The sequence below is a fragment of the Leuciscus leuciscus genome, assembly GCF_965113295.1.
Source record: "Leuciscus leuciscus genome assembly, chromosome: 1".
NCBI lineage: Eukaryota > Metazoa > Chordata > Actinopteri > Cypriniformes > Leuciscidae > Leuciscus > Leuciscus leuciscus.
This window is the reverse complement of record NC_138725.1, coordinates 38,086,926-38,113,225: the sequence shown is the minus strand read 5'-3', so window position 1 is coordinate 38,113,225 and position 26,300 is coordinate 38,086,926. Positions and strand designations below refer to the sequence as shown.

The 26,300-nt window shown below is 37.5% G+C and overlaps 1 protein-coding gene across 4 annotated transcripts in view; it reads left to right on the top strand.

The window, feature by feature from the left end:
* Positions 1-25,731, top strand: part of LOC309507232 (uncharacterized protein) — a 37,367-nt gene extending 11,636 nt beyond the window's left edge. Inside the window, exons 1-3 of one of the 4 annotated variants that reach the window (XR_014209091.1) lie at positions 20,136-20,471; positions 22,445-24,711; positions 24,915-25,731. Coding sequence is in view for 3 of the 4 variants with exons in the window: in XM_082181368.1 (XP_082037494.1) it covers positions 1,448-2,949 (1,502 nt within the window). In the remaining variant the exon portion in view is untranslated. Of the gene's footprint in view, positions 1-1,447; positions 3,136-20,135; positions 20,472-22,444 lie in introns of those variants that run through there. The other 3 variants (XM_082181369.1, XM_082181370.1, XM_082181368.1) reach the window with 3 other exon arrangements.
* Positions 25,732-26,300: the final 569 nt, after the last annotated feature.

Below are 26,300 nucleotides of genomic sequence, written 5' to 3'. Positions count from 1 at the left end.
ATTGGACCTAGGGGTGTGACGGTTAGTAGCCTATATAATCGTGAGACCGACGGTTATAGTTGAACACCGTCATAGAACTCTATAACCACCAAAACCGTGTTATTAAAATATTTTTTACAAACATTTTTTTATCGTAGAGAATGTTTAAATACTAATTAAAAACAATTGTTAACAGTCTGTGTTATTAATAGTCTACGTCGTTTCCAACTGTATTTGATTCTTTGCCAAGTAGGCTACCAACCGCCAACCATTTGAGATAGAAATAAAAGCTATGACTATGATATAGTGATGTGCCATCATTATGAGATTTATTAAACAAATGAAAAACATTTGCAATAATAAACATTAGCAATAAACATTTGCAATAATAAACAACGTATCATAACCGATAACTGATCGTGCAGTTTAATTACCCCTTGACTGGCCCCAAACATGTTTGATAAAAGAAACATATACAGTGTGTATATAGCCTATACGATTTTAGCTCAACAACAATTGTAATAAAAGATAGGATCATAAGATGCGCAATATATCACAATATATACCACTTAATGACGTTTTGTTTTGTAAATCGTCAGACATGATTTTTAACACTTCATTAAGTTTTGCTTTGTAGAAAGCCTTTCTTTAAAGCGAATTTCGTTTTCTACAAATTGTATCTTAATTTTAATAAATGTTTCATCAACCAGATGCATGTATTTAATAAATAAAAAGCAAATATAGTAGACAATATAATAACCGTGACATTGAGGCGTGGGCGTGCCGCGTTCACTTGCATTGCTTTGTTAAAAGCCTTTCTTTAAAGCAAATTTCGTTTTGTATATATTGTATCTTCATTTTAATAAATGTTTCATCAACCAATTGCATGTATTTAATAAATAAAAAGCTTATATAGCAGACAATATAATAACCGTGACATGGAGGAGCCGGTGCGCCACGTTCACTTGCATTGCATTGTGAACTAGAGCACATCTCATCGTAAATGAATGAAACTCTGCGTAGGCCTATGTCTCATACATTAGCATTAAATATCTTTGCTGCATCCTTTCTAGAACAGACAAGGGCTTTCTTGCGGCTCGCATCAGCAGAGCATTGCATCGTCCAGACCGCAAAACAATCACCGGGTAGCAGGCGGGTGCGGCTTTGAAATTTGGTCAAAAAACGTTGGTGCGGATGAGTTTTGTGATGCATTTGCGGATGAAATAGGCTAATACCCCATCTGCGTATCTCTATCGATGACAACATTGAACACTACACATCTAAAAAAAATTTTTTTTTAATTTAGACGATCAAGTAGCTAATCAGTGTCTGCTCGTTTATTCAAACTAAGTTGTCCTATAACAGACGAACGTCGCTTTATTTTTTTTTCCAACATTTTTTCCGAACGTTTACTTTTATTTTCCAATTGTCCCAATTGATTTTCATCGTTTTAATGTTTTCATTTCAGGACTGATGAAAGTGGAAGAGGAAAGACCACATCTGAATGAAGTGGAGGAGAAACATCAACATCAGAAAGCTCATGATGTCACCGCTGGAGAAAAGCCATTAAGGTGCTCAAAAACTGAAAACAGTTGCTCACAAAGCAGCATTCAAATGGCCGAAGTCAAAAAGCCTTTTACCTGTTCTCAGTGTGGAAACACTTTCACATGTAAAGGATACCTTGAAAAGCACATGTTAATTCATGCTGGAATAAAGCCTTTCTCCTGCTCTCAGTGTAGAAAGACTTTCTTACGTAAAGAAAGTCTGAAGAAACACATGTTAATTCATGCTGGAATAAAGCCTTTCACCTGCTCTCAGTGTGGAAAGAGTTTTACACAGAAAACACACCTTAATGATCATTTGGTAACTCACACTTCAGAAAAGCCTTTCACTTGCCCTCAGTGTGGAAATACTTTCACACGTAAAGGATACTTTAAGACTCACATGTTAAGTCATGCTGGAATAAAGCCTTTCTCCTGCTCCCAGTGTGAAAGTTCTTTCATATGTAAAGGAAGCCTGAAGAAGCACATGTTAATTCATACTGGAATAAAGCCTTTCACCTGCTCTCAGTGTGGAATGAGTTTTACACAGAAGAGACAACTTAGTCATCATGTGCTTATTCACACTTCAGAAAAGCCTTTCACCTGCTCTCAGTGTGGAAAGACTTTCATACGTAAAGGAAGCCTGAAGAAGCACATGTTAATTCATGCTGGAATAAAACCTTTCACCTGCTCCCAGTGTGGCAAGAGTTTTACACAGAAAACACACCTTAATGATCATTTGGTAACTCACACTTCAGAAAAGCCTTTCACTTGCCCTCAGTGTGGAAACACTTTTACACGTAAAGGATACTTTAAGACTCACATGTTAATTCATGCTGGAATAAAGCCTTTCACCTGCTCCCAGTGTGAAAACTCTTTCATATGTAAAGGAAGCCTGAAGAAGCACATGTTAATTCATACTGGAATAAAGCCTTTCACCTGCTCTCAGTGTGGAAAGAGTTTCACACAGAAGAGACAACTTAATGATCATGTGCTAATTCACACTTCAAAAAAGCCTTTCATCTGCCCTAAGTGTGGAAAGACTTTTATACGTAAAGAAAGCCTGAAGAAGCACATGTTAATTCATGCTGGAATAAAGCCTTTCACCTGCTCCCAGTGTGGGAAAAGTTTTACACAGAAAACTCACCTTAATGATCATTTGGTAACTCACACCTCAGAAAAGCCTTTCACTTGCCCTCAGTGTGGAAACACTTTTACACGTAAAGGATACTTTAAGACTCACATGTTAATTCATGCTGGAATAAAGCCTTTCACCTGCTCTCAATGTGAAAACTCTTTCGTATGTAAAGGAAGCCTGAAGAAGCACATGTTAATTCATTCTGGAATAAAGCCTTTCTCCTGCTCCCAGTGTGGAAGTAGTTTCACCTGTAAAAAAACATTTAATATTCATGTGAGAATTCACACTTAAGAGATGCCTTATGCATGTCATCTGTGTGAGAAGAGATTTAAATGGAACTGTGGTGTTATCTGCATGCTCTCACTCTGCTGTATGGCAATTTAACTGTGATCACTGCAGTAAAACATTTGCTTTGCCATCATTACTGAAGAACCACCAGAAGTACATAAGCTACCTAATAAAAAGCCTTACATCTGTCCTGTTTGTGGAAGAACATTTCTAAGGGTTGTCTCCTTTTAAAGGCACTAGAAAATATATGAGGCTGTGAAAAACTTGTGTGTACTGTATCAGTAAGGTTTTATCGGTATTACTGCTTTTACCGATACTGATTATCGATCCGGTACTTTAACAGTATTGGATCTTTTTGTAATAAAAAAAAAAAAAAGCTTTATATTTTGACATGTTAAATAAATGTCTATGGTAAACAAAACATCAATGTTCGAGCAAATCACTATTATAGAAACAAAACAAATGAATATAAAATATCTATTTGTAAATACACCACTGTGAATTACATAAGATACAATAAGCACAAAGACACAGTACAGAAAAGTACCAAAAATACAAATTAAATAAATATTGCTTTAAGTTTTTTCAGGAAGGTCTACTAACAGTATTAGTCTGGTAAAAGTCCACAAAAGAAATGTAATAAATTAATCAAATGTAAAAATAACACTTGCATAGTTTTCAGTGTAAATTGATATATTAGCTACTAAAATATAAATTGATAACTGCTGATGTTATTCAGCCAAAATCTTCTCTTTAGTTGTTTGATCAACATTAACACGGACTGCAGCAGGTATTTTATGGCTGCTGTCACTTTAAGACCTAATGCACAGATCCATGTTGATGCTGTGTTGGATTTTTAATAGATAAGATAGTAATCTACCTTTTACCAATTGCTTGCTTTACCAATTGAGCCAATCATATTGATAGAAGGTGACATGAGTTAAGTCATGAGTTAGTAACAATGATTTTTATTTGTTGTGCCTGTCTTTATCCTATAAAACCTGTTTGTATTCCTGTTTGCTGGTGGGATTCTATCTGAAATTTGTCTGAGATCCTCCAGCCATGATTAAATCATCTTCTTGGTGGATTCTCTGAGAACTACTCGAGAACTCTCCCGGCCGTGATTAAAGCATTTGAAGGACATTTGCTGAAGTCTGTCTGTTTATTATTGCTGCGCAGCAAGTTAGTTAGGGGAACAAGTTAAAGTAAAGGATTAGACTACTTAGCCGACATCGATGTGTAGACGCGCAAGGGTATAGGATTAGACTCAGCCGACGTTGATGTCTAGACGCGTTAGAGTATAAATATATAGAAACTAACGTTGACTGTAGAAGTTAGGGGACGTCGATTGTAGACGAGACCCAGGTAGACTTAGGTCAGGTGCGAAATAGGGGAAAAATCTACCACAATGCCTAGACAAACTTTTTTCATTGCATGGGTTCGAGTCTTGCCTCGCTGCACTTGTGGGGGTACTTTATTTAAAGAGAGCAACTCCGCCCCCTGTGCTTTGCCATTCTCTTCCTCTCTGGAGCTTGAGAGGAGTTAACAGCAGAATCGAGGGGCCGAGCAGATATTATTAAGTGAGTTCACGATGGTCCAGATCTGCGTGCGTCAATCTCCCCACAGCGAGGAGATCCCCCTGTGCTTTTCTCCTGCGAAGACCAGCGCCCTTGTCTGGTGCGAGCTGTTTAGTCTGTTTATCTGGGTTCTGAGGAGGAATTTGTTAATAACACTTTGTCATTGGCAGCTTCTGATGTGGAGGAGTGGTCAAACTCCATGGAGGACTCCCCCCTGCCACCTAAGGAGCCAGGTGATGTCAGACCTGGTCTGGACGCCAAACTTATCCATGTCTTGACTGAGGCTGATGAAGAGCCCGGCTTGTAGTGGTTGGATTCAGAAGAGCCCGTCCACAGCCACCTTAATGAGGAGTTCCTGCAGTTGGGGCACAGCCTGCGGGCCCCTGCAGAGAACTGCTTTGGTCTTTCCCAAAGATCGTGATGAACTGACCAAGTTGTGTTGGGAGTACGCATCCTGACCTATCTTGACGACTGTCTAGTCTTGATCTTGATCTAGCCTGGAACGTCTGGGGCTCAGGACCGTACATACCATATGCAACGCCTCTATCTCAGGGTGACCCACGGTTGCGCCAGAGCCCTTATCAACGGGAGGTCAGCATTTGACTCCTGGATGGGCCTGATGCTGAACTGGCACATCAACTGACAAATTATATCAAATGATGGCAGTACTCTCCATGCCGTTCAGAGCTCAGGTCATAACACTCTCTGCTCTTTCCTGTAGCTCAAACAGTAGAGTGTTGGCGCTTGCAATGCCAAGGTCATGGGTTCGGTTCCCAGGGAAAGCAAGAGCTGAGAACTGGTAAGAATGTAAAATGTGTACCTTGAAATGCAATGTAAGTCGCTTTGGATAAAAGCATCTGCCTAAATGCGTAAATGTAAATGCTCTTCTTGCTCCTGAGGATGAGCAGTCGTTACATCTACTCTGCCTGGTCCGGGCCCTCAAGAGTATATATTAAAGGTATAGCGGAGGATGTTTTACTTCCTGGTGGGTAGTCTAAACTATTGGTCCTCCTAATTGTCAATCATTCTGGTGAATCAATCAAACTTTTCAAAAAGTGGAGAGGGCGGGTCTTATCTAAAATTTGGAAAGATCCTCCGCTATACCTTTAAGCACTCAAATCAATTCCTGTGATCAGAGCAGCTGTTTTTTTTGTGTGTGTGTGTACTTTGAAGGCCACTCTAATGGGCTGCCAATCACGAAACAGAGACTATATTAGTGCCCTATCAGAGTGAGGGCCCACTCCACCGGTAGAATGGCCACCTCCTGGGCGTAGGCAAGTGAGGTGTCCATTGGTGACTGTGAGGGACAGAGAAGCCAAGAACAAGGAACACAAGCTTTGCACAAAGAAAAATGGGTCTTTATTTGAACCCAAGGGAAACATTTTTACTTTACAAACTCATAAATTTCTTACAATAAAATAAACAAACAGAAAATGAGATCAAAACAGTTAGACAAAAACCAACCAAACAAACTAAAACTGACCTGCTTAAATGAACAAAGCAACAACTTATAAAGGAAAGGATGGGCCCATTACAAATTAAGAGGGAAAACAATTTCAACTTTACATTCAACATATAACCTTAAATAAATCAAAATCAAATCAAACAGAGATGTATAATAAATAAAGATAATGAAAGCTAAATGTAATCAAATATCATAAATGTACAAATAAATCAATTAACCCCCTGAGGTCGGCTATCGCGCTGGCGCGATAGGCTCGTTTTTTTCCTTATCAATGCAAAAAAAAAAAAAAAAAAAAACGAATACATTTTTATCTTATATTTTTTATGTGTTATACATCAATCGATCCTGTTAAGTGTGTATTTTTTTTGTGTATACTCATAATAAAAACAAAGTGTTGTGCTTTTCGCCAAATAAAGAAAAATAAACATGATGCGAGTTCTGCCTCCTCTCTGTCAGTGAAGTCAATTCTGAAACGCGTCCGAAAATGAACTGTAACTCAGCGAATACTCAGTCAAACAGGCATACAGACACACAGGCATGAAGCTTGAATTCTCTTCTTTTAAATGAAGTAATTTTTATAAAAAACAAATATTCTCAGTTTATGTAATCTGTATGAAAAGAGAGAGATGTCAGTCGTTCTCTTCTCAGCTAATTATTTTTAATGTGACTCCGCCCACGGAGAGCGCGCGCTATTCAAACGCAAATGACTGAGGCATCCGTGCAAACTGTGAACGCCCACATATCAGCTCGAGAAAACACATCAAGTTTATTCAGATCATTGTACTTGTTTACACTGTCTCGCGGCGCTGTGAGGAATAATGGAAAATGTACCTCAGAAGTGCTGGTATTTCGAGGAGCAACGGAAATAGTGAATCGCGTTTCTGTGTGTGAATGAATGAATGGCAGAGATGCGCGCTCGCAAAAAGACTGTTTAAATTTGAATCGCAATTGTTTCTGTGTGTGAATGAATGATCCGCTTTTAGCAAACTATACTGAGATGAGTAAAAATCGACCTAAATATATTTGTATAAGCAACGTATTAAACTGCAAATTAACATTTATATTTCTTATATAAACGAAAGACCTATGTTACAGACATATGAAAGACAACATTTCGTTGACTAGTTTTGGATAATTATACATTTTTACTGTAAAATATTTGCCACCTCAAATAAGCTTTTGTTTGCCAATTTTTACTCATATGTTAAATATAGTATGTTTTGTCAAAAATAAAGTAATCAAATAATATGTTATTATGTGTTTGTCCCAATGTAGCCTAGGCTATATTCAAAGTAATGAATCCTTAACTTTGAAATATGTACAGGGTTTTTCCTGGCTGAAAATGAGGCGGAGGTGGCAAAATCCGATTGCTCGGTACCTCTAGGGGGGCATGCCCCCCCGGAAGAAAATTTTGTACATTTTAAAGCTAAATGCATTAATCTGGTGCATCTTTTTATGTATAATGACCACTAGAAGGTGAAAAAAAAAAACTTTTTACAAGCATGTATTTATTTATTTTTGGGTATTTTAATAATCAGATAATTTTATTTTATTTACAGTTCATAGGGGGCCATGAAATTACAAAACAGTACTAGTAAATTACGTGACTGCTACTTGTGATAGCTTATTTTATAAAAACGGCAGAAGAATTTCGGCTATTGCCTAAGTCAGGCTGGCTCTATGGATATATTTTAAGTAACCTAACTAGTTTGAGAGCCGAAGCTTAAGAAAAACAGTATCGGTACCTGGCTGTGACAAGTGAAGGCACTTCGATGCTGCAGAGAAGGTGCTTCTTGACTTTCGTGCATCTGTGGAGGTTGTGATAACTGACAGGTAATGTTGAAAGGGGGAGGGGCAGGGGCTCGTGCGCTTTCGCAGAAATTTACCTTGCTCCGTTTGAGACAAGCACGTTTAGGTGCTTAAAGCCCTGCATTTCAGCCCGAGCCCGACGTGCCAATATTATTATTATTGACTTATTTATGCCCCTAGGGCCGGGCTTCGGGCCAATTCTCACGTCATAATTCACATGCGGGCCGGGCCTCGGGTTTTTTTGGGTTATCCTTCTTTTTATATTTTTAGACATTAATTAAAAAAATATGAGAAGCTGACGACGACGATAGAAAAACAAACATAGAAAGACATTTCATAACCTCATAACTTTCATAATCTTATAATTACACAGTGACATATGACTGACATGACAGTCTCATGCACGCACGCACACACATACGCACGCACGCGCACACACACACACACAGAAGGTTTCCCATCAGCGCGACCCACGATTCACCTCGTGCAAATAATTGAGAATATTAAGAGAAAAAATCGCAGAAGGCCAACTTAAAACGCAGCGGGAAGAGTGATAGAAGAGAGGAGGACTGGGTTAAAACCTTAGGCTACACTGTGGATGCTATTCTTTTTCTCCACGATGCTCTGTAAAAGACTGCTCTAACTTTTCGTTTCATTGGACTTTATTTTCGTTTAACTGTTGGAAACTACGGATGCTTTTCGTTTGATTGGACTTTTATTTTCGTTTAACTGTTGGAAACTACTGGAAAAAAGAATGGCCATGTTCTGTCGTGCATTTTTGAGGTAAGATAACCTGCAAGTTTATTTAATTTAATTGGTTTAGATAGGCTATTGCTCCTTTCGTTTGTGAGCGCTGGTTCGAGCAGCCTGAGCCTGCCTCAGTATTTCAAAAAAAGTTGTTTTACTCACTGTGGTTTAATAAATAATCATTTGTTAAATGAACTGTCTGTGTGATATGCTTGAAGTGTTTTATAGCCTATCTATGGATTGTAGCCAAGTAAAGTAGCCTATTAGCGTTGATTTGAGAGGCTAAATTGATCAAACATGTTGTAGGCTATACTCGCTGTCGGTTCGGCTGCTTGGTCGTCATTTAAAAAAAAAAATGCTCCAAAACATTTGTCTAAATTAACATGATAAAGAAATGAAAAGAAACATAACTAACAAAACTGACCTATTTTAATGGCTGCAAATAGGGCAGGCTGCCGCTGTGTAATAATAATAATAAAAAAAACGGACTCGAGTCGGACTCGGGCTGACAATTCTGATGAGCTGTCGGACTTGTGCTTGAGCGTCTCGGGCCAGGGCCGGGCTCGTGCTTATTCTGATGCAGTCGAAATGTGCAGAACGGTTTGAGAATGGAATGGAACCCGGCCGTGAACCCGCTGCGGAATCGTGTCGGTGGAAAAGAGGTATCTAATCATGTGATTCCGTCTTGAGTTTTTGTCGACAGACGGAGGCGGCCCGAAATTTGACGGAGGCGGCCGCCTCATAATTCTCTATGCAGGAAAAACCCTGATGTACAATATAAAATGTATACTTTAGTTTTTACAAAGAAAGATTGCACTTGAATTGTTGTAATTGTAACCTTTTTAATAAAAAAATATATTTACAAGGTAGATGTAAACTTTTCTTTAAATAATTTTTATTGTGTTTTATTAGTGACAAATTTGGGGAGAGGATACATATTCCAAAACTGAAAACACAGTATGAGAATTAACTGCACAATTACTAGACATGGAAAAATAAAATGAGATGCTTCCAACTGTGAACCAATTTGGTAGAATATATATATATATATATATATATATATATATATATATATATATATATATATATATATATACATATATATATATATATATATATATATATACATATTGCTCTTGCATTCTTTCTTGTGGCTCAGTGACACACCTGAATGAATGGCTCATTAAGTATGCGGGCCCCATTGTCTCCTCAGGTGTGAACCACTAAATATGCATGATGGTGTTGGATCGTTGACGCCCACTCGCATATGGCCTTTCCAAACATAAAGTGTCTTGCAAAATTTAAATCAATGTATTGTTTTATGTGAATGATTAGGTAGGATGATTTTCACATCATTTTGAAGAAAAAATTCTAGGCGACGACATCCATTAGTCAAAAGTCTTATTGACACATATTTAGTATGTGTTTTGTGGCCTTATTTCAGAAACTTTAGTTTTTAGTTTTTTCAATAACCATGCATAAACATTATTCTCTCAAAAATACAAACATGTACATACATGTTGCTCACATATTATGATAGCCCTGTTTGTGCTAAATAGAGTGTAATTATACCTTTGCCATTAATATGTTTATAAGCAACTGAAAAAAGCACAAATGTCAGGGCATGTCAGAACATCTCAAGGACCCCAAAAACACCTTAGACCCCAGAGGGTTAATAAAGACAGTAACATTTCTTCCTCCCCCGGGCAATTCCAGTAAATGGTATGTTCGGGCGGAACCAATAATGCTTAAGTTCTGTTCCTGCCCGGACTCTAATCTTCGTCACGCCAGGATGCGGCTGCAGCAGACCATGTCTGAAGTTCATCATGGACGGTAAACTTAAACTCAAAATAGAAACAAATATAAGTAACATATACAACGTAACTAATTTGTGTGCACTTCAAATCAGTAACAATGTAGCCTATATAAAATGTGCTGTAAATGTAAATATATGAAATAATATGAATATGAATAAATAATTAATTAATATTGTTTGTTTCGTGTGGTTATTATGATCCATCATTATACTGAAACAAATGAATATGAATGACAATATAAAAGTTTTAATAAAGATTATTCCTAAATACATGTCCTTCGTGTAAATGTATGCATGTTAGCGTGCGTGTGTGTGTGTGTGTGTGTATCCACATTACCGCTTTTGTGTGGCCACCACTCGGGCCGTCACAGTGACATCTGTGCAACGATTTTACAACCTAGATTTCCCTGCTCTTCAAGCATGGATTTTGACTATTTAAAACTAATCTGCGGCCCCTGAAGGGTTCTGATGAATTACCATGCCTCACAGAGCTCTGGCCTTGAAGGCCTGCGCATGCTAGGCTGTGTTAAAGGAGTATTTCACTTCAGAATTTAAATTTCATGATAATATACTCACCCCCATGAAATTAGAAATTAAAAAAAGAAATTAGGGATTTTGAGGAAAACGTTCCAGGATTTTTCTCCATATAGTGACTTCAGCGGGTTGAAGGTCCAAATTTCAGTTTTAATGCAGCTTCAAAGGGCTCTACGCGATCCCAGCCGAAGAATAAGGGTCTTATAGTGAAACGATCAGTAATTTTCATGTGTGACCTTTCCAACATGATTACATAATGCGTGGCACATTGCAGAGCTAATGCAGGACAAGCATTTGTGGTTAAATGGGCTCTGGCCCCAAGTGCCCTCGGGCTGGGCTCGCAGGACAGTCTCCGTTCTGTGCTCGTAGCACAGGACTATTGGATTGCATTCCCCTTAGCATCAGAGACTGATGCAATGCAAGTGAATCATATTGAAAGGGAAAGTTACGGTTACTAATGTAACCTTGGTTTCCTGAGATAACGGGAACGAGCATTGCATAGCTGCCGTGCTTCTACGCTCATGCACGAGTCGACGCTTGCCATTCCTTGTCTAAAGAGTCTGACGATATGACATCCAGCTAGTTGGCCCTAGATTACATTTGTAACCTAAACATTTTGTGGCTGCAAATATATGCAGGATTTAAAAAAAACAACAAAAAAAAAAACAACAACATTGTATTCATGTAATGGTAATTGTTTATTTTTTGTATATAATGTTGATTAATTCTAGCTGTAAACCAAAATTAACAGTTAAGTTAATAAAAGTTAATTACACACACAGTTGCTGCCAATCTCATGTTAATCTTGAGTACCTTAGAGTAGTATTGCATCCTTCATATCTCTGAACAGTCTTTAGTTTTATCAGATTTATAAAAGACAGATACGCTTTACAGATTCTTTCTGTAAAACAGTTGGGCATGTCAAGTCAATTAACCTTCACTTATATAGTGCTTTTAACAATAAAATAAAGTTATTGTCCAGCTAAAGTTAGTTTTGATTGATTCAATTCCGTTGCAAAGTTATTGACTAGTTATTAACTTAGGGGCGACAACACGCTCTGACCTCTCATTCGCACAAAAACAGTGCCTGGTGGCTCGAGAACGCCAACCTTGAAATAGGTTCCAAGGTGCAGGCGTTGAATAATTTTGAGAAAAAAAAAGTTATCTCTGTGCAAACTTCAAAAACGTGAATATGTGACAACGCTGACGGCGTGCACATGCGTATTACGTGTTTAGTTTATAGCTATGCACATTTTAGTATATATGTACACAGGCGTGTAGTCTTTCTCTACAAATTGACCTCAACTACCTGTCTGGCCTTAATTCATAATACAGTTTTTTTTTGTTTTTTTTTGCTTCTGCTTGTCCATGCAAACCAGAATTATTTTGACTTATTTTGACCGTTTTATCTGTACAGAGGTAAAGGGAAGGGAATGAGGTCTTCACAGGGGAGAGACTAGTGGTCACTTCAGGACTGCGTTGTCGTCGTGTTCAGGCGCAGGTCCTTCATCAGATCTGGATACGGCTTGGATCCGGCGGACTGCGGTAAACCTTGGGATAAACAGAGATACTAATATTAGCATAGACGCCATTCATCTTATGATGTAATGAGTTCATCAGGATTTATGGGAAGTGTTCCCGGTTCTGGCTGACCTAATCTATGCAGCCTAACATTTAATTCTAGAAATTGATAATGTTCTATGTGTATGCTAGGTCAAAGAGATGTGTTTTTAGTCTAGATTTAAACTGACAGAGTGTGTCTGCTTCCCGGACAATGTTAGGAAGACTTTTCCAAAGTTTTGGTGCTAAATAGGAAAATGATCTACCGCCAGCAGTCAAGTCAAGTCAAAAAAGTTTGTTTCCAGAAGAAAATAGCGCTTCAGTGATGTTTCATTGTTTGCTTAAATAAGTTATTAATGTAGTTAATTTTTATATATATATATATAGGGTTATATTAGGGGTGTAATGGTACGCAAAAATCACGGTTCGGTACGTACCTCGGTTTTAAAGTCACGGTTCGGTTCATTTTCGGTACAGTAAGGGAAAGAAATGCAAACATTAAACTGCAGGTTGTTTATTACTATAAACCTTTTTTTAACAATTTGTTTACACTTTTTTAAACACTTTTTAATAAAATATAATAAATTATATATAAAATAAAAAAGAATAAGAAATAAAATACTGCTGCAAAGTTCTCCACTAAATAAAATACTCTCAGTCTCAAACCAATATCACATAATAAAATATAATGAAAAATATAAATACATAACTATGATTACAGTGCAGCATTACCAATCCCAGCTTGTAGGCCTGCTCATATTTAAACAAATATATATATATATATATATATATATATATATATATATATATATATATATATATATATATATATATATATATATATATATATATATATATATATATATATATTTGTTTAAATATATATAACTTTTCCAAAGTGTAAAGGGTGGCTCTTCAAGCTCCGGCTTGTCCATACTTTCTATGGGCTTGTCTGCATTGGCCATGACGCTAGCTAGCGAGAGGCTGGGCTAAAGCGTGCCGTGTATGTTGTTGTACAGCGTGTGATTTTTTTTTTTTTTTTTTTTTTTTTTTTAAAAATTGCCCTGCAGTCGATTTCATTGGTTTAGGTTACAGTGACGACGGGTAAAACTTTAGAATCAGCTGCAGGGTGGGATTTGCACTTAATATGTTCGTGTGGAAACACGAAAATGTACCTATGTTCCGCACACAAAATATTGCATTCGGTCATTCGGTGCACACGTGCACCGTACCGAAAGCCCTGTACCGAAACGGTCCGGTACGAATACACGTACCGTTTACAGCCCTAATATATATATATATATATATATATATATATATATATATATATATATATATATATATATATATATAGCCGCTCTGGAGTAAACTGTGATGTCATCTTCCAGCTCAGTTCAATTATTGTATAATAGTGTCAATACAGGCAGATCAATATCATTGTTGAATATTAAATTAAATGTTAAATTTAATTTCCCCAACTAAGCAAGCCAAGCCAATGGCAACAAAGGTGGAAAAAGGCGACAGTGGCAATGAACCAAAACTCCATCAGGAGATGAAGAAAAAAACCTTGGGAGAACCCAGGCCTAGTCGGGGGGCCAATTCTCCTCTGGCCAATGAACGAACAGTGTATGATTATGATTCAGGCAGCATTATAGGTCAGAAGTCAGATTGGTTTGGAACAATCAGAATATTATCCAGTTCCATCTGGTTGAAGATCGGAGGTATGGAGAGGGGTTTGTTGAGGTTCAGTGCCAATGGCTGTCGTGTCGATGAGGCCTTCACAGGGGAGAGTCTAGTTGACGATCTCTGCTGACACTTCAGGGATGCGTTGTGGTCGTGTCTAGGTGCAGGTCCTCCATCTGGTCTGGATACGGCCCAGATCCGGCCGACTATATCATGCGTTGTGGTCGTGTCTAGGCGTAGGTCCACCATCTGATCTGGATACAGCCCGGATCTAGCTGACTACACCATGCGTTGTGGTTGTGTCTAGGTGCAGGTCCACCATCTGATCTGGATATGGCCTGGATCCAGCTGATTACAGTAAACCTCGAAATAAGCAGAAAGACTAACATTAGCGTAGATTCCATTCATGATGTAACAAGTACATCGGGTGTTATAGGAAGTGTTCCTAGTTCCGGCTGACCTAATTTATGTAGCCTAATAATCATTTAACTAATTTGAATAATATAAATGTATAATTTTCTATGTGTATGCCAGGTTAAAGAGATGTGTTTTTAGTCTAGATTTAAACTGACAGAGTGTGTCTGCTTCCCGGACAATGTTAGGAGGACTGTTCCAGAGTGTATGTGCTAAATAGGAAAAGGATTTTAGAAATTTTGATATTTTAGGTGTTATCAACTGGCCAGAGTTTTGAGATTGCAATAGACGTGAAGGACTATAATGCGTTAAGAGCTCGATCAAGTACTGGGGACCTAAACCATTTAGTACTTTGTAAGTAATCAGCAATATTTTAAAATGTATATGATGTTTAATAGGGAGCCAATGCAGTGTTGACAGAACCGGGCTAATATGGTCCTACTTCCTGGTTCTAGTATGAACTCTAGCTGCTGCATTTTGGACCAGCTGTAGTTTTTTTTATTATGCGTGCAGGGCAACCACCCATAAGGGCATTACAATAATCTAGCCTTGAGGTCATGAACTAACTGTTCCGCATTTTTCATTGAAAGCATATGTTGTCATTTAGATATATTTTTGAGATGGAAGAATGTGGTTTTACAGATGCTAGAAACGTGGCTTTCAAATGAAAGATTGTTGTCAAAGAGCACACCCAGGTTCTTAACCGACGACGAAGACTTGACAGAGCAGCCATCAATTGTTAGACAGTATTCTAGATTAGTATGTGCAGAGGTTTTTGGTCCAATCATTAGAAACTCAGTTTTTTCAGAATTAAGTAATAGGAAATGACTAGTCATCCAAATTTTTATATCAGATATGCATTCCATTAATTTCTTGAATTGGCAAATTTTGTCGGGGCTCGAAGAGATATAGAGCTGAGTGTCATCGGCATAACAGTGAAAACTAATCCCATGCTTTCTAATGATATGTCCCAAGAGTAGCATGTACAGAGTGAACGGCAACGGTCCTAGTACTGAGCCTTGTGGTACTCCACACTGAACAGTGTGGTACTCCATACACCGCTCTACAGTAATTTGAAAGTGATTGCAGTACCAGTTTTGGCCACAATCTTACATACGGTTCCTTTAAATTTTCAGTGCGAGGTAAGCGGAGCTGCTGACACACAGGAGCTCTTGAAGCTCCGCCCTCTGTGCCGGGAGCAGCAGCTCATTTGCATTGAAAGGTATAGACACAAAAACGGTGCATTTTTGCTCAACCCTTAAAAAAAGTGACAAATTTAACATACTATATAAAAATATCTGTGGGGTATTTTGAGCTAAAACTTCACATACACACTTTGGGGACATCATAGATTTATTTTAATCTTGTGAAAAGGGCATTATACCACCCCTTTAAAACAAAACAAACAGTCACAAGATGATTGATGAAGGTTTGTTCAGAAGTTGAATGAGTGACGACAAACACAGTTGATGTAGTTTTATTTTCACATCCAGGGTTTAAAACTGACCAGTCAAAATGTAGTATTTCAGAAATTAATAGAAATAATATTATTATTATGTAATATGTTTAATTTTAAAGACATTTTATTTACTTTTGTTCCTATAAACTGTTTTGGTCACCACTTGATGTCATTTATTTATTTATTTTTGTTCCAGATTTAACATTCTGCAACAATATAGAACATTGGATTTTGTCACACATCATGTATTATAATACAAGACCTGAATTCTGGTATAAATCTTTGTTCACATACCGTAGTGAAAGTGTTTGGCTTCGAACAAATACCACACAACATGAACACACACCTGGAGCAGTGGGCAGCCAGTGCTGCAGCACCCAAGGAGAGATATTGGGTGGTTAGGTGGGCACCTCAGTTGTGGTTAATGAAAGTGGAAGAGATCGCTGTTCATTCACTCCCCCCCCCCCCATCTACATTTCCTGTCTGTACCAAGACTTGAACCCCGTGACCTTCTAGTTACAAGTCCGATTCTCTAACCATTAGGCCACAACTGCAACTTCTTGGAAGGTTTATTTTTGGGGGTTATTTGGTAGAACTTCAGACAAACTTGGGAAATTTTTTTTTTTTTTTTTTTTTTTGTACAGTCTGACAGACACTGCATTTTAATTTGAATAAGGGGTGTTTCTGCAACTACAGTCACTTTTAAGTCCTAGCAGTGAATTTTTAGATTTATGTTAAAATTTGTCATATGATGCTTGATAAATAAAACAGTGTTATTACACACCTTGACCAGAGCATGTGAGCGGAGTGGAGCGGTGAGAATCTCCGCTCATCGCTCACGGAACTGTTCACCCCTCCGCTCCCCCGCTCTAAGCTACATCAGGCCGCTCCGCTCATTTTCGCTCAGTGCTCAACAAGGTTTGCTTCGCGCTCCACTCAAATCTACATGTATATCACTTTTAGCTTAGACCACAGCCTTACCTCCTAAACAACTAATGAGCAACAACAACATTTTTCAAATTGAAATGTGTTATTTCAAATTACAGGCCTATGTAAGAAGGAATATAGCCTAAACAAAAAGTCCTGTAAAATTAAACGAATAAATGGGCCTAATAATATTTAAAAAAATTATATAAACAAAAATATACATATACATTTTTTTAAAGTAAATTAACTATAAGGCCAGAATTTTGATAAGTAAACTTTTGCGCAACGCGCACGATTCAAATTTAAATTGGCTTCCATAAACACAAACTATGACCGCTACCATTTTGTCTATTTAAATGGAGAAAAATCGACCATAACTCCAGTAAACTATGGAGTGCCGCAGGGATCTGTGTTAGGCCCTCTGTTATTTTCAATATATATGATGCCACTTGGAAATATTATAAGGAAACATGGAATTAGTTTCCATTGTTATGCTGATGACACTCAAATATATATTTCATCACGGCCGGATGAAAACGCTAAATTTTCCAAATTGACAGAGTGTGTTAAAGATATAGAAGATTGGATGACGCGTAATTTTCTTTTATTAAATCCAGACAAGACAGAGGTAATACTTATCGGTTCAAAAAACCGCCCACAAAACCTTGCACAATACAACTTTAACATCATAGGATGTCCTGTTACTTTATCCTCTACAGTAAAAGACCTGGGTGTTATACTCGATTGCAACCTGTCTTTTGAAAATCATATTTCATATGTTACAAAAACAGCCTTTTTCCACCTTAGAAACATTGCTAAGCTACGTAATTTGCTATCAGTTTCTGATGCAGAAAAGTTCATGCATTCATGACCTCGAGACTGGATTACTGTAATGCTTTATTAGCTGGTTGTCCTGCATCCTCAATAAACAAGCTACAGTTAGTCCAAAATGCCGCCGCTAGAGTTCTTACGAGATCAAGAAAATATGATCATATAACACCGATTTTATCATCACTGCATTGGTTACCTATAAAGCTCCGTATTAATTATAAGGTATTGCTACTGACTTATAAAGCCCTAAAAGGCTTAGCTCCAGTCTATTTAACGGATCTTCTATCGCCGTATAATCCACCGAGCTCTTTAAGATCACTAATTTCAAGGCTTTTGGTCATACCTAGGATATCCAGAACCACCAAAGGAGGGAGAGCGTTTTCACATTTGGCTCCAAAACTCTGGAATAGTCTTCCTGATACTGTTCGTTGCTCAGACTCGCTCTCCCAGTTTAAAACTAGATTAAAGTCGCATCTCTTCAGCCAGGCATTCATATAATCCTACAGTTCAAACTACAATCCGGCCTCTAGCTCATAAATGCCAGAGGAGAACTGGCCCCCGACTGAGCCTGGGTTCTCCCAAGGTTTTTTTTCTCCATTAGGTCACCTGATGGAGTTTTAGGACACCATTAGGTCACTTGATGGAGTTTTTCGGTTCCTTGCCATTGTTGCCTTTGGCTTGCTCAGTTGGGGATATTTTGGGTATATTTAATTAAATTTTATCAATCAATAAATTCCTCTTGAAACAAACTTTGTTGTATTATTTTAATTTAATACTGTGAAGCTGCTTTGATACAATCTGTATTGTGAAAAGCGCTATATAAATAAACTTGACTTGACTTGACTTGACAAACTGCTGTAAAATTAAACGAATAAATGGGCCTAATAATATAAATTATATTATTACGGACGACACAAATTCGGCTAAATAAAACGAACCATTAGGTCTACTTGAATGAAAAAACGAATTTGTTTGAATATTACGCTATATTTAATTTACACTTTGTTACAAGTTACCGTATTCAATTTGCTAACCTTTTGTTGCGTGTTCGCGTATAGGTCACGTTCATGTTTTCGAGAGATGTGTCTTTTGAGATTCCAAAATGAATCTTTGCTGACTGAAACGATGTCTCCACATTCATTTTCTTGTACCACATTATCATTGTTAGTTAGTTTTATATTAATAGTAGCCTATACCTGTATGACTTCTCATTTTCCTTTTTGAAGTAGCCTACTTTTTGAACTCCATTATTGAGCCGAGTTTTGACTGAAAATAGTCTACTGTTGATGACTGTGCAAGACAGATGGATCCTGGTTTAGGTTTGACTGAGCATGCTTCAGACTCGTGGTGTGAACGGAGCGAAATTGGAAAATAAGGCGACGCTCCGTCCTTTTAAAAATGCCGCTCTGCGCTCTGTCCAAGATCTGCCCGCTCCCGCTCCCCGCTCGCTCCCGCTCCACTCCGCTCACATGCTCTGACCTTGACATAAAAATAATTACTGATAAATGTTATTTAATGAAAAATTATGAAGGATTTATTGGTCCAAACGCCAATTAAAGTTCTTTTTTTTTTTTTTTTTTTTACTGATCATTTACATGATTTTTTTTTCCACATCTAAATGCAAACAAATCAAAGAATTTAGCACATGGGCACATGTGACATGGCTGACAGATTGTACCACATTAGGTCATCCCCAAGATCCAGAAAAATGAGGTAAAGATCATCATATAGTTCGAAATGTCCAATTACTAAGCTGTATGGCTTAGTAAACTCTAAGCTGAAAGGCTCTAAGCCAATCAGATTCAAGAACCAGAAAGAACTGTTGTATAAATGTTTATTTTATATTTGACGGTTTAGGATAGAAATGTTAAATGACCGTCAAAAATAATCAGGCAAACTAATAAACTTTTGTCTAATTTTTCCATTTTGAATTGAAAATAGGCCTATATAATTTACTTGATTCATGTATTGTAATAATTGGTAACTGTCAATGTGACAGGACAAGAAACATTAACAAAGCCGTTTTCAATATAGTAATGAATGTGTAAATATTGTGTATGCATTTAATAAACTTATTAACCTAGTGTTCATGGCCTTCAGTAAATTATTTTGTCTATGGAAAGGGTTTATAAAACAGGCTAAATATCAGTTGACACTATGTTTACTTCACTGACACATAAAAAAAAATAAAGACTATCAGTCAAAGCTCAGGGGAAGAGACATGTCAAGAAAAGGAGACTGAGAGAAAAAGAAAGAGTGATGGATATGAGGGAGAGAGCATGTATTGACATAATTTACTGCCCAATGTCATGTTTTTTTAAAGCTATTTCTTATCGACGCTTCACACTCCAGTCCAGTGGGTGGCGGTAAGACACATGCTTTTGTTTTCCAACCTCCATTAAACCTCAGAGGAAGAAGATTAGTGTTGTTCAGCATGATCTCTGTTGTTTTGTTGTAATACTGGCTGAATACAAACAGTTAGATTATGTACTTTTAGTATATATAAATATACCATTTTTGAATCAGGCCTGTAATATTCCCATCCTCATAGACGTGACTAAGTTTTGAAGCAAGCAGGAATATCTGGAGGAGTATCAACTGAACTGAGATCTGCTGCTGTGAAGATGGTGTTTGTTAAAGAGGAGAGTGAGGAGGACATGAGTGAACCAGAACCTTGGAGAATAAAACAAGATGAACAAGGAGGTTGGTGTCTATTCTTCATTCATCTTCATTAAACAAAGCTTTATTTTTTATTTTATTTTTTTTTACAATATTTTAACAAAGCTTTAAACAGGGTGCACATTATGGATCCTTAAGTCTTGAATTCTTTAATATAACACTAAAATGTCCTAAAACAATGTTTCAAAAGTCTTGAAATGCAACTGAACAGGTAGCGATAAGATTTAGATTTTATTTTCACATTGTTTTTTGGAATCTCAAAACTGTGTTGAACTCAAGTGCAACTCTACAGATTTACCTTGTTTTTACATTAGCGTAATATCAAACATTTGTATGGACAAAAGTTTACCTGTTATACAGAAGTCTTCCTGCAGTTTTCTATCTAAATAAAAGCCCCAAGTTCTAACGAATAAAAGTGAATTAAGTCAAAAAATATATTACTATTGTTATATTGTACTCCCAAATTAAAATGTAGGGTAGAATGGGGGAAACGCCCCCTTTGGGTAAACCCCCCTCCTACTGTTTTTTCCCAATATAATCAATAGTTAGTCAACATACTCTTTTTTAAAAATCTGCTTGTACTCTGTTTTTAGTCTAAATGTTTTGTCAGAGTAGGGGCATTTTGGTACAAATAAAAAGTTTGTTAAACATTTTATAACAGGAAAACTCTTTATAATTATGTAATTGTCAATGAAAACTAGGATAACTATTCTAGACTCATCTAGTCCTTAAGGGGGTCATTTTACCCCACTCTACCCTATTATTATTAGCCTATACATTTTAATTTTTCAGTGCAATCGTAATATTGCAAAATAACAATGTTTTATACTCATTTCTTCTTTAAAACTTTTTTATTCTTTAATACTTTGCATTATTTTACCCTGGCACTAACTAAATAAAAAAAATAAAAATAAAATACATGCATGAACACAATCCATTATAGCTCATGTAATCGTGTAGCGTGATTGAAGTGATGTGCTAGTTAGGGCTGGTCCGAATACCATTTTTTGAGCTTCGAAGCTTCGGTAGTAATGAACATCGAATATTCGGAGAGAGGGTGCTGAACATATTCTTCTCTCTAATAAAGGCAGGAATCTCTATGTGTCTGTATGTCCGTTTTTATTTCGGCTCCCATGTTAACAGGTTGGAGTTTGCACACTGCCTGCGTGAGACACGCGTCTCAGGCGCGGCTCGAGCCACGCGGAAAACGCGTGCATGCTAGAAATAGAACCATGCTAGAAATCAGCCCACGCAGCCAGTGTGTCGCCGCCTTATTCAAGCGCGAATGAGAACCATTTCGCGGGGGATCCCAGGTGTGAAAAAAAAAAAAAAAAAAAAAAAAAACAATATTCGAATGTCAAATTTTCAAATCGAATACCAACCCACCGACCGAATATTCGAATATTCGGGTCCAGCCCTAGTGGTAGTCATACATTTTTTTGGTAAAGTTCTTGAAAAGGGTATTACAAATATTAAGTGCTGAAGCCTGTAGACAGCTCATCAGATTCAGTGGCTGTAGTTATAAAATCATAAGAGACCTGAAATAATGTAGATTAGACAAATACTTTTCACAATGCATCTAAGGGAACATTTATGAGACAATGATGTTCTAAAAATTTAAAAGTTTTCTCTTTGCATTTTTAAAAAGCTCTGTGTACACTCAGCATTGTCAAAATGATAACCATTTGTGAAAACTGTGATGTCATGCGCATGTGTATTATGTGTTCAGTCTACAGTGTGTGTAGTGTTTCTTTACAAAGTGACATCGCCAACTACTGGCCTGGCATGAATAATACAGTGTTTTTAGTCGTTTTCGCAGATCCATGTAAACAGGGATTGTTTTGACGACATTGTCATCTGTATGCGAAATAAAAAATTTAAAAATACTAAGGAAAAATCTTTCGGTTTTTAGTACAGTGTTGTCATGTAAAAATACCCTAATTTTTATTTTCCCACTGTCCCAATTGATTTTCCTCATTTTAATGTTTTTATTTTAGGCCTGGGGAAAGTGAAAGAGGAAAGACAAGATCTTAATGAAGTGGAGGAGAAACATCATAAGAAAGCTCATGATGTCACCGCTGGAGAAAAATCATTGAGTTGCTCCAAAACTGATAACAGTTGCTCACAAAGCAGCATTCAAATGACAGAAGTCGAAAGGCCTTTCACTTGTTCTCAGTGTGGAAACACTTTCTCATGTAACGGAAGCCTGAAGAAGCACATGTTAATTCATACTGGAGAAAAGCCTTTCACCTGCTCTCAGTGTGGAAAGAGTTTTACACAGAAAGGACACCTTAATGATCATTTGTTAATTCACACTTCAGAAAAGCCTTTCACCTGCTCTCAGTGTGGAAACACTTTTAGACGTAAAGCATACCTTGAGCATCACATGTTAATTCATACTGGGAAAAGGCCTTTCGTCTGCCCTCACTGTGGAAACTCTTTCACACGTAAAGGCAACCTTAAGAAGCACATGATAATTCATACTGGAATAAAGCCTTTCGTCTGCTCCCAGTGTGGAAAGTGTTTTACACATAAAGGACACCTTAATGATCATTTGATAACTCACACTGAAGAAAAGCCTTTCACATGCTCTCAGTGTGGAAACTCTTTCACACGTAAAAGATACCTTGAGAATCACATGTTAATTCATGCTGGAATAAAGCCTTTCACCTGCTCTCAATGTGGCAAGTGTTTTACACAGAAGAGACAACTTAATGATCACATGTTAATTCACACTGAAGAAAAGCCTTTCACCTGTTCTCACTGTGAAAAGACTTTCAGACGTAAAGTAAGCCTGAAGAAGCACATGTTAATTCATGCTGGAATAAAGCCTTTCACCTGCTCTCACTAGCTATGTTTCCATCCACTTATTTCGCCAAGATGCGTATAAATGCGCTCAACTGAGTCAGATACGTTTTTATGCGATGCGAAAACAATTGCTTAAACTACGATGGAAACACTTTTACCAAAAAAAGTCCTTGATACGCATCATAAAAGACATGTGACTGTGTGATGGGACGGCATAACTAGACCAACCAGCGGATCGATCTCGTTGCACAGTATCTGAAATGCTGTTTAGGTCATTCTGTTATGCCTGAGCAGAGTCTGTTATTAAAGTGGTTCTGTATAATTCCCTCCCAGAAGCGCCTCACACGATTGCGTTCACAAACACCAGGCATCTGAATGCAGGAAAACATGACAGAGTTTAATTCATCTGCGGCCTCTGAGGTACAAGTAATACGAAAATTATTATATACAGTGGCTTTTACTGCAGCAACTTCCATTTTTCTTAGTGATATTTAGTGCCAGTTTATCTAGAAGTGATGATTTTGTTTGCTTTCATTTCAACAAGGCTTGATTATTGCAACGCTCTGTATGCCGGTATAAACCAGTTTTCACTATTGCGTTTGCAACTGCTTCAAAATGCTGCAGCTCGCTTCTTAATGGGGAAGAAAAAATGTGAGCATATCACCCCTATTTTATCACATTTACATTGGCTACCGGTCAAATACAGAATTGAGTACAAGGTATTAACTTTTGTATTTAAAGCCTTGCATGGTCTGACTCCAGTTTATATCTCAGACCTTATTTGTCCATACTCTCCCCGAAGATCTCTTAGATCATCCTCTGACAAATTATTAACCATTCCACTGTCTCGCTTGAAATCTAAAGGTGACAGAGCCTTTTCCGTATTTGGTCCTAAGCTGTGGAATTCGTTACCTCAATTTGTTAGGTTATCTTCTTCCTTATATGCATTTAAATCATCTCTGAAAACGTATCTTTTTTTCTCAGGCCTTTTCATAATTGTGTATTGTAGTCTTAGGCTCAATCCCAATTATATTTTATACCCCTTCGCCTACCCCTTAGCCTTGCCCCTTGAAACAGAGTGGCAAGGCTTAGGGGTGAAAATATTCCCCTAAGAAATGGGACACCACTACTAAACCCATTACACGTCATTATACGTCGTCGCTAGCGCCTACGTCACAGGAGATGCGGCAATGTTTATCACAAACTTCCAAGATGCCGTCGTCAATTGCGTGAGTTACAGCTATTTTTGTGTGTGCATTTTTCTTCTGAAGTTCGCAGAAAACAACGGAGATGACGATATCTTCGACGCCTAATGCTGCGTTCACACCAAACGCGAATAGAGCGTCTGGCGCGAGTGATTTCAATGTAAAGATGCGTTTACGCGCGTCTGGAGGTCTTGCGGCGCGAATGAGGCATTTAGCGAGGCGCAGTGGACGCGAATTCGCCTCATTCGCGCGTACACTTCGCTTCAGACTTTTGCTTTTTACATGCGTCATATTGTTAACGAACTTTAGCTAATTTTTTTTCAACCGTTTCTTTGAAGAACATGACCATAAATATGAACACAAGATTGAATGTGAAATGATTAGCCAGTGTATGCAAGTACATTTCTCATACCCCTTCGTTTGAAGTGTGGTCCCGAAAAATCTTCGTTTCAAGGGCTATCTGGCCCTTCCCCCTACCCCTACCCCTCCCCCTACCCCTCCCCCTCCAACCAAAAGAGAATCGAGACAACCCTACTCCTTCACGGGAACGCGCAAAACGGAGGGGTAGGGCCAAGGGGGCAGTAATGTTGTTTTAAGGTGCTAAATAAATAAAAGTGACCTTGACCATGACCTTGTTCTCTTTGACTCGCTGGATGGAAACAGTGCTTTATTCGGCGGACCTTTATTTTGGCGGCGCTGAGAACACCAGAGCCTGAACATTACAGCGCTCGCATTCTCAGTGTTCATTAGTTTACGATCTGTCTTACAGTCCTGTCTAATGTTATTAGACTGAACTGTTATACATAGAGAGTAGACAGTATATGAAAAGGTATTAGTGTTTGCCGTGTGGTTGATGTTTAGTGTTAGCTAGCTGAATAGTCCCCTCAAAGTTGCGTTGGATTTTCTCCTTAGCGTAAAGGTTAAGAGGCCCATCTATCACTGTTTTCCATGTTCATAGAGTTAGGATAGTAAATATATAGGCTATAATCTGTGTGGAAACACAGCTTTTTTTTAAATGGTGGCTGCTGGGGTTTCACATGCGTTCGGCCAATCAGCATACACTAACGTCACTGATAGTTCCTATAGTGCTGGTTTAGACCTCTGAAGTAGGAGCAAATCTAGTTCCTCCAAAAGGTGTTCCTAGAACTAAAATTCCTAGTTCCTGTGGTGCAAACACCAGGCTTGTGCACAATTCAGAATTTAATTGAGAATGACTCCTTAATTCCAATTAAATTCTTGAATTTGAATTGAATTTGAATTGATGTCAAAAACAGGACCTAGAATTACAATTCGAATTTGAATTAAAGGAAGCAGAATTGCAATTCAATAAACATTCAAAGAAATTCATATACATATTTTAAGTGAAGTGTTTAACAATGAAGCTTTACAGTATATGTCAGATTGCATTATAAATGATATTAGTTTGAACTACTTGTACAGATTACATTAAAAGGATATGTTTTCCCCCAGCAATGAATGTTAAAAGTCACAGAACAAATAATTAAGTTTGATTTATTGTAAATGTAATTTTGTGGAACATTTTTTTTTTTTTTTACATCAAAAACATAAAAAAAAAAAAACAAACAAACAAAAACAAGAAAAAAAACAGTGTTATACATTTCACAAAAAGAATGTGATGGACAATTGCCGAAAAACCCTCAAGGGGCTTAATTAGTGGCAATCTCCATAGAAACAATTATATTTAACAAATTAAAAACATATTGTAATACAATTTAAAATTGGATTTAAAGCACAAACCCATATGGAAAATTCAAACAACTTAGTAACAATAATTTTACTCTCTGTTTAAACTGTTCTTTAGAAACCTCAACAAATGATG